This window comes from Ictalurus punctatus, chromosome 25 (genome assembly GCF_001660625.3).
Source record: "Ictalurus punctatus breed USDA103 chromosome 25, Coco_2.0, whole genome shotgun sequence".
Taxonomy (NCBI): Eukaryota; Metazoa; Chordata; class Actinopteri; order Siluriformes; family Ictaluridae; genus Ictalurus; species Ictalurus punctatus.
Window position 1 is genome coordinate 8,447,538 of NC_030440.2, and position 9,051 is coordinate 8,456,588.

Genomic DNA, 9,051 nt, shown 5'->3' on the forward strand with positions numbered 1-9,051 from the left:
TTTATTTAAATGGCAATATTACTATATTCTATGTTAGTGCATACCTTAATCTTCCTAAGGTTAAGATATTAAATGAGATATGAGATATACCACACCTAAAAAGCTATTGTTTTGGCTCATGGTTTGGTGAATAAGTGACTTTAGAAAATAAACCATTTAAAAAGTGCTTTCAAAGGGAATATGCTACAAATACACAAAATTAATGCTTATTAGTTGCCCATTCCTGGCAGCAAAAAAAATTAAAAGTAAATTGGCAAAAACAAAAAATGATGATGTGCTTTGTATAGAGTTACATAGAAGTACCATCAGCTAAAAACTTGTGTAGATATTACATGTGTAGAGAAGATGGACAGGTCAACTCCTCACTAATAGATAAGCTAAACTCTGCTATTACACTGAGCATTCTAGGGAATGTTACGCTATTTTTTTCAGTAGTCCAGCAGGTACACTGAAAGTCTATGCTTATCTACTTTTCGTCCCACCATTCAGAATGGTACATACATTCAGAGTTTTGTTTATATATTTTGTTTTTATTTGTCTCCATTAGTTTTGGATAAGAAATGTTACACATTATAAGCAAACTTACACTAAATGCAACTGAATTCCTATATCCACACAAAGAATCCTGAAATTTGCAAAAATAGAGTTTAGAAAATGGAATAGGGAAATCAAAGGGTCTTATTTATGCCCCTGGACCTGCCAGCTGTCTTGGGAGATTGTCCAAACAAAGGCATACTGAGAGTTTTCCATGAAAAAAGAGATGGTTTACTGACTTACTGTCTTTACATGCGGTATACAGCTACCGTAATATAGTGCACAGCATTTCATCACTGAAACACTGCAGGTGCTTATTGATTGTGATTAGAGAATGAGATACAGAGGGGCACTTTTTTATGGAACAAAATGAAATAACAACAGTAATCTCAGTTTCTCCTTTGAATGTTGTGCCTTTATGTTTGGTAAATTCATCTTTGCAGATTATGAACATTAACGGCTGTGCTGAATTCATGAGCTTCTGACCTGTTAATTGATCACCAACTACACATAATAATCAATAATCTCTTTCAATCATCTTTGCTGAAATGTTTGGTGAAATCTACTATTCTGGATTACATGTTGGTAATGTTTGGGCGACCAACAAAATCCCCGAAAAACATAAAATCAAAAGTACATAAAGCACTACATAGACAAAATTGGTTTTACATATAAATAGCAATAAAACTACAAGTAAGGAATAAAACACCACAGGGCATGTTTTATAGGAAAATAATCAACAACTGTACCGTGTAACCACCCCAAAGTTGATTATTTTCCAATAATGGCATGTTACAAAATGGTTTATTTCTCTTATACCACAGTAACCATCACATCTGATAACACTGTAGTATGCATAACTGTTCTATAATTGGGTTGAACCTAAAAATGCACTTTGTTTAACTAATGGAGGAAAGTTGCTTCCACTTCACAGTCATTCACAGTCCTTTGTAGCTGTAGATCCTGTGGCACCCAGTAGCAAAATGAATGGCAAATCTTCAGGTCTGAGAAACTTGAGAACTAGTGGAGGGGCTGGTACCCTGTAACAATAAAGCAGGTGAACAACAGGCCTTTCTTCATTAAAGAATTTGAGAAACTAGGTAGGCACTAATTTTGAAACTGAAAACTGGAGTGACACTCTGGATCTGTAATGGATCAAAATTTTAAACCTAATGCATTGGACGCATTTTATGATGTACACATGTCTGCTGCATGTGAACAGAGGACACAATTTGACACAAAGCAGGTCACCATCAACAAAAGGTGGATGAGAATTGGCTCAGTTACTTTGAGGACGTCAGCACTGGCTCAGTCTCAGGTATCGTTCGATCAGCACATTCCTAAAAGGAACGAATATAGCACGAAACAAATCTCACCTCTAAATTTATACTGACTTTCCTTTTGATGTCGCAAATTTTCTCCGAAAGAAAACGTCGAACCAAACGCAGCTGCCCATCAACTTCCTCCTTCTGATAGCCACGCTGCTGTAGTCGATCCTTCAGGCACTCTTTGTCAAGAAAATGAATGCAAATGTTAAATTCATCCTCGGCAGATGAAACACTAAAGCCATATGATTTACAAAGGTAAAAAGAAGTAAACATGTGATAATTGAGTGGCTCAGTCATTCTGAGTAGTGCAAATAACTGGTGGTTTTAAAGATTTATTCACATTCACAAAGACAGCATGCTCCAACTTGTACCTGAAAATCCCTTTATATAAAAAGATACACTAAATAAAGAACTGTATAAATCCAAAGAAAACTATTACTTTATAATAATACTTGTTAGCATGTAATTACCTCTAATGACACCAACTTTCTCTGGTGATAATGGAGGCTTCGCCACAGAACCTTTGATGGCATTAGACTTGGAGCCGGTCACACTCCTCTCCTTTAGCGTCTCAAGGCCCCAAATGGCTACAGCCAACGACTTACAAAACTTAGAATGAGAATCCATTCTTTGGATGGCTTTCCACTTTTGATTGTCCAAAAGGACACCATGTCCTAGATCCACCTTTAACAACGGATATTAGAGAAACTAGAGTTAAAAAGTAATGAAGTTATTCAGTACAGTACAGTAAAGTACAGGTATTCAAGAGACGTATTTCAGGCATGTAAAATATGTGTGGTGGCTTGGGAAAACCCTGTCACATGGTGAAATATTGCTAAATAAATCTAACAACCACTTTAATAGGAACACCAGCTCATTCATGCAATTATCCAATCAGCCATCATCAGCATCAAGCAGATGCAGGTCAAAAGCTTCAGATAATGTTCAAATCAAACATCAGAATGGGGAAAAATGTCATCTCAATCTCAATGACTTTGGTTGTGGTGAGGTATTTCAGAAACTGCTGATCTGTTGTTGTTTTTTTTTTTAGATTTTAGAAAGAATAATATCAAAAACACAAAACATCCAGTGAGCAGAGGTTTTGTTGGTGGAAATGCGTTGTTAATGACAGATTGGTTCGAGCTGACAGGAAGGGTACAGTAATCAAATAACTACTCTTTACAATTGTGGCGAACAGAAAAGCATCTCAGAATGCACAACACGTAGATCCTTGAGGAGGATGGGCTACAATAACAGAAGACCACATCAGGTACCACTTCTAACCAGATCAGCTTGTAAGGCTGTTTGTCAGAGTTCAATCACAGTGACATCTGGTGGGTTTTCCTAGACTGCCACACGTATATAAATGATGGTAGATAAAAAACATATTTGGGTTTACATCTTACCCTCCCGAAGTCCTTCTCTACGAGATCCTCAGGTGGGGGTTCTTCAAACTCCGTCACTTTAGGATCCAATACATCTTCATAGGGCTCATACGAACATTCTGTGTTTTCTGTGTACATTGTGTGCTGTGTCTGCATTCCTGTGACAATATTGAAATATATTACATGAATATTTTTGGACTATTATTAAATCTAACAGTGATTAGGTAAAAGATTAGAGTGATTGATAACTATAAATATATATATATTGCAACAACAGACTGACAAGTGATCAAAATGAAACAAAAAAGTCTTTCAAACCATCGTCTTTTAAAAAAAGTTGTTCTTGAAGGCAAATATTTAATTGTCTGATTTTGTCCAGCTCCACCGACATCCTTCTGCACTTTTCACTCAGTTTCCTAATTGCAGTGTCCTTCTCTGCAATGATCACATCCTTCTCTCTGAGACGTTTTTTCAGCATTACGTAACTATCTTGAAGTTCCTGGTAAAGTTTATAAGAAACAACAGACTCCTCATCACTGTCCAAGAAATCCCTCTGTCTCTTGACAGTGATCTGTTTCTTCATGAGCTCCAGCAGAGAGATTTTCTGTGATTCCACCGCACTCTTCTTTTCTCTCTGTCAACATTGCAAGAGAACAATAAACATGTGCTTTGATGGAACATTTCCTCTACATTTCATATTCAGCAACTCTGTTAGATTTCATGGATCAAATTCACAGGTGGTGTTAGAAATTTTCACCAATCTGCTAATAAATACAAAATGCGTGTTAATTTAAGATGCATAACACATGCATAATAAATTATCACAATTATGATCGTCCAAAAGTTTTACCTCTGAGGTTTCACTGTGATACTCGCAATCATCCTGCAGTAATCTTTCTTCCTCCTCACTTTCCATGTAGGGAGCAGGAATCCTTGAGATTTCAAGGTCCATATCATGATCTTAAATACAAACAAATCCAAGGGGGATGGTTTAGAAAAAAAAGCCTTGTTTACACACATCTATAGTAACTTCCAGTAAAAATATTGGCACCCTCTGTAAATATGAGCAAAGAAGGCTGTGAAAAATTATCTTTATTGTTTAACCTTTTAAGCTTTTGTTAAAAATTCACAAAAATACTTTGCTCTCGTGGATATCAAACAATTGCAAATAAAACACCGGTTTTTCAAAAAATATAGATTTGTTAAATATAGGTGTGCAACAATTATTGGCACCCCTTTAGTCAGTCCTTTGTGCTACCTCCCTTTACCAAGATAGCAGCTCTGAGTCTTCTTCTATAATGCCTGAAGAGGTTAGAGAATACATGGCAAGGGATCTGAGACCATTCCTCCATACAGAATCCCTTCAGATCCTTCAAATTTCAAGGTCCACACTGGTGGACTCTCCTCTTAGTTCACCACACAGGTTTTCCATGGTTTTCAAGTCAGGGGACTGGGATGGCCATGGCAGGACCTTGATTTTGTGGTCAGTAAAACATTTTTGTGTTGATTTTGATGTATGCTTTAGATCATTGTCCTACTGGAAGATCCAACCACGGCCCATTGTAAGCTTTCTGGCAGAGGCAGTTGGGTTTCCATGATGCCATGGATCCTAAAAAATGACCAGATCCTCCGGCAGAAAAACATCCCCAAAACATTAAAGAGCCACCCCCATATTTAACCATGGGCATGAGGTACTTTTCCATATGGCTATTGCTCTGTATGCGCCAAAACAACCTCTATTTTGGTTTCATATGTTCATCGAACCCAATCCCATTTGAAGTTCCAGTAGTGTCTGGCAAACTGAAGACTCTTGAGTTTGTTTTTGGATGAGAGTAGAGGCTTTTTTCTTGAAACTCTTCCAAACAACTTGTGGTGATGTAGGTGACTTCGGATTGTAGTTTTGGAGATTTTCTGACCCCAAGACACAACTAACTTATGCAATTCTCCAGCTGTGATCCTTGGAGAATTTTTGGCCAGTCAAACCATCCTCTTCACAGTGCGTTGAGACAATATAGACACACGTCCAATTCCAGGCTGATTCATAACATTTCCATTTATTGCCCTGATGGTGGAAATGGGCATTGTCAATGCTTGTGCAATTTTCTTATAGCCACTTACCATTTTGTGAAGCTCAATAACCTTTTGCCGCACATCACAGATATATTCCTTGGTCTTACCCATTGTTATGAATGACTAAGGGAATTTGGCCTGTGTGTTACCTCATATTTATACCCCTGTGAAACAGGAAGTCATGGTTGAACAATTTCCTGTTCCTAGTCACCCAGGTGTACTAAAAAAATTTTTAATAATCAATGGGAATATACTTCATACTTCAATTAATTCATAGGGGTGCAAATAATTGTTGCCCATCTTTTTTTTATATAAACCTGTGTTGCGTTTGCAATTGTTTGATATCCATTAGAGCAGAGTATTTTTGTGATTTTTTTTAAACAAAATATCAAAAGGTTAAACAATAAAGACAATTTTTCACAGCCATCTTTGCTCATATTCACCAAGGGTGCCAATGTTAGAGGAGGGCACTGTATGTATACACACTTACTATACACAGTATGTTGCTGTGGCTGAATTCTTGTAAACAGCCAAAAATGCTTTTGGGTCAACTTTAAGAAGCCATAAATATTCATTCCACCATTTCCACATCATTCACCAAAGTAATGTCGAAATATTTGTGTTTTTATTTTACTTTCTAATTCTCTAGGTTGTTTTCCTGCAAATATCGTCTTGGGTAAATAGTCAGGTTAACGAACACAGGTGTAAAAACAGTCAGTCTGCCTAATGTCAAAATCCTTGCTAGCTAAGACAGAACTTTAAACATTTAAGTTTTAATCAAATATCAGCTGTCAAAATGTCTGTGATGTCCAAGCCCTATCACATCATCAAAACAAGGAAGAGCACTTGCAAACACTGTACAAATGATAACAGACCAAAAGTTAAAAAATTTCTTAAATATCTACTAAAATTATGGAAAATTTAGCCACCTCACAGAACAGATCACGAGTTATGACTGGGCATATAGTATATACAGTATGAGAGAAAGAACAAGCTGTTATTCTATATCCTGATGGGAAACCAATTCTCTAATGGAAACTAGACTAATGGAAAACAACAAAGGGTGAAACCACCAAATCAGCCATGCTAGAAAACAGTGGAACGATATCCTAATGGCAACAATCTAAAGGATGTCAGTAAGAACCATTAGCAGGCATCATGATCGGAAAACCTTAATGGAAATGGAGACCATTAGAGGCTTTCCTTCCTTGCATGGTCCATTTGATGTGTTATTATAATGACATTAGAACAGCAATCAGATATTCAATATATAGAATCAATATATTAGGGAAATGCAACACTGACATTGCACTGACATGTAATGCCAATCCTGGTTGTAATAACTAGCATATAGAGTCGGGGTTAGTCTCTTGATCATGGACCTACAAGTATAACCACAAGCATAACCTTCAAATTCAGCATGTTGGAAAATAACACAAAAGTTTTAACATAAATATGTATGGTGCAAATAGACCTGTGCTACACAGAGACCATTTTACATAAGTTTCATTTGGAATGTACTATTTATGCTTGAATATCACATTTATAGCACTTCCAGCATCATGTATTATTTTGGTCACTGTGCACTCAGCTGAATTCTGTAAAACCGTTCAATCAGCTGCTGTACAACACCAAGTACAAATTGGAACTCTGCAAATGAGCTACTGTGCACTTGTCGTCACTGTGCAATTATGTAGATAAAGTATGTTTGCATCTATTTTTGTGATGTTGAAGTGCAAGAACACGTAAGCAACAATTTCACTGCATTTTGTACAGTGTGCTTGTGCACATGACAATAAACTTAAAATGCATGCATGCATAGGAAGTACAAACCAAACATGTCATGCAATAAGAGTAGCTTCTTGCATGTGAGTACTGTTGCTGCCTTACAGATCCCTGCTCCCAGGTTTGATCCTGAGCTCGACTGGGAGGTTGGTGGAAAACCGAGAACCCATTTGTTGTCTGTGCATGTTCTCCCTGTATCCAAATGGATATTCTCTAGGTTCTCGTCCAACCTCCTAAAAACAAGCCAGCTGGATCGGGTATTACAGATTACCCCTAGGTGAGAATGAGTGTGTGAATGGTGCCCTGAGATGTGTCTCAACCAGGGAGTATTCCTTCCTCACGCCCAGTATTCCTGGGATATTCACCGCAACCCTGTCCACGATGAAATGATTACTGAAGAAGAATGTACTATTTATTAGAGACAATTATTCAATTAGCCTAACAATTATGCATGCTATAGTTTTCATTTATAGAATGTTCATTTGTATAAAATCCATCAGTCCATTTTCTGCACCGCTTACCTGGTCACACTATAGACAATTTGGAAATGCCAATCTACAAATCTACAACACATGTCTTTGGACTCGGGGAGGAGACCAGAATACCCGGAGGAAACCTGCAAAGCACGGGAAGGACATACAAACTCTGCACACACAGGGCGGAGCCGGGATTCGAACCCCTAACCCTGGTTCAAAACAACTTAAGCGGATTTTTATTCTGTATATAATGATGTAATGTACATCACAGACTTGTAGACGAATAACCTGTCTCCTAAGTAAAAGTCATGACAACTTAAGCTTACGCTTAAATCCACCAACCACTAGCATTCAGTTTGCTTTGCCTATCCTATGCAAGATCCATCCATCCATTTTCTGTGCTGCTTGTCCTACACAGGGTTGTGGGGATGACTGGAGCCAGGGAACTTGGGGCACAAGACGGGGGACAGTCTGGATGGGGTGCCAACTCATCACATGGTGCAATCACACACACACACACACACACACACACACACACACACACACACATACTACAGACATTTTGAAAATGCCAATCTACAAACGTACAATGCATGTCTTTGGACTGGGGGAGGAAACCCTCGAAGCACTGGGAGAACATACAAACTCTGAGTGTACAGGGCGGAGGCGGGATTCGAACCCACAACCCAGGTTCAAAACATCTTAAGCACATTTTTTATTTGCATATAATGATTTAATGCACATCAGACAGACTTGTAATGTAATCACCTGTGTCCTAAGTAAAAGTCATGAGAACTGCTTAGCTTTGTTTTTGTTTTTTAGTTTACACTTAAATCCACCAACCACTAGCATTCAGTTTGCTTTGCCTATTCTATGTAAGATACAGAACTAAAACTTTTTTTTTTTACCCTGAACATCCAAACGTAAATGATTTCTAACATGCACACACAATGGTCAGACTCTCAGTACTGGTCAGACTCAGTAACGGGCGGAAGTTGGTCAGTATTACAAGACAACAGGAGTATTTCCCGTTATATCAGTCTCCATTCGGCTTCGGTGTTTAACTTAAAGCGTAAGAGCATTCGTTTGTAGCCTAGAGCTTACCTTCCAGAGGACTCGGCTTTGTCTGCTTTCGACGCGACATCTTAAAGTGTAATAAAACCAGACCTTCCGTTTGATAACGCAACCTTAAATAGTGTAGTAGAAGAAAAGCAGCGCGTGCAGCTGCAGCAGAGCAAGTCGCTGCTCTTTGTATCCCAGTCGTGCGTCTAACTGCTGCTTTCTCAAAACAACAAAACACCACCCTAACATACACCTAATTCAATACCACCACCCTGCTCACACAGTTTCAGGTCTTTACAGCGGGTCCGGACTAAAATCGCTGTGGTTTCAGTGGCCTGTAATGTAACACTGATGGTTTGTAATGGTACACTAATGGTGTTTAATGGTTCCCGATGGTTCCTAATGGACGGT

General features: G+C 38.2%; 1 protein-coding gene across 2 annotated transcripts; it reads right to left on the reverse strand.

Moving 5' to 3' along the window:
* Positions 1–509: 509 nt before the first annotated feature.
* Positions 510–9,051, reverse strand: LOC108257524 (BEN domain-containing protein 5). Of its 2 annotated transcripts, none has more exons than XM_047151047.2 (7): positions 8,683–9,051; positions 4,098–4,207; positions 3,734–3,881; positions 3,269–3,405; positions 2,333–2,546; positions 1,911–2,041; positions 510–1,574 (listed from the first exon to the last, which is right to left on the reverse strand). In XM_047151047.2, exons 1-7 carry the CDS (start codon positions 8,720–8,722, stop codon positions 1,533–1,535), a joined length of 822 nt encoding a protein of 273 aa, XP_047007003.1. In that variant the 5' UTR covers positions 8,723–9,051; the 3' UTR covers positions 510–1,532. The 2 variants fall into 2 exon arrangements, with proteins under 2 accessions (XP_047007003.1, XP_017310872.1); XM_017455383.3 differs by having other exon boundaries at positions 3,566–3,881; positions 8,683–9,050.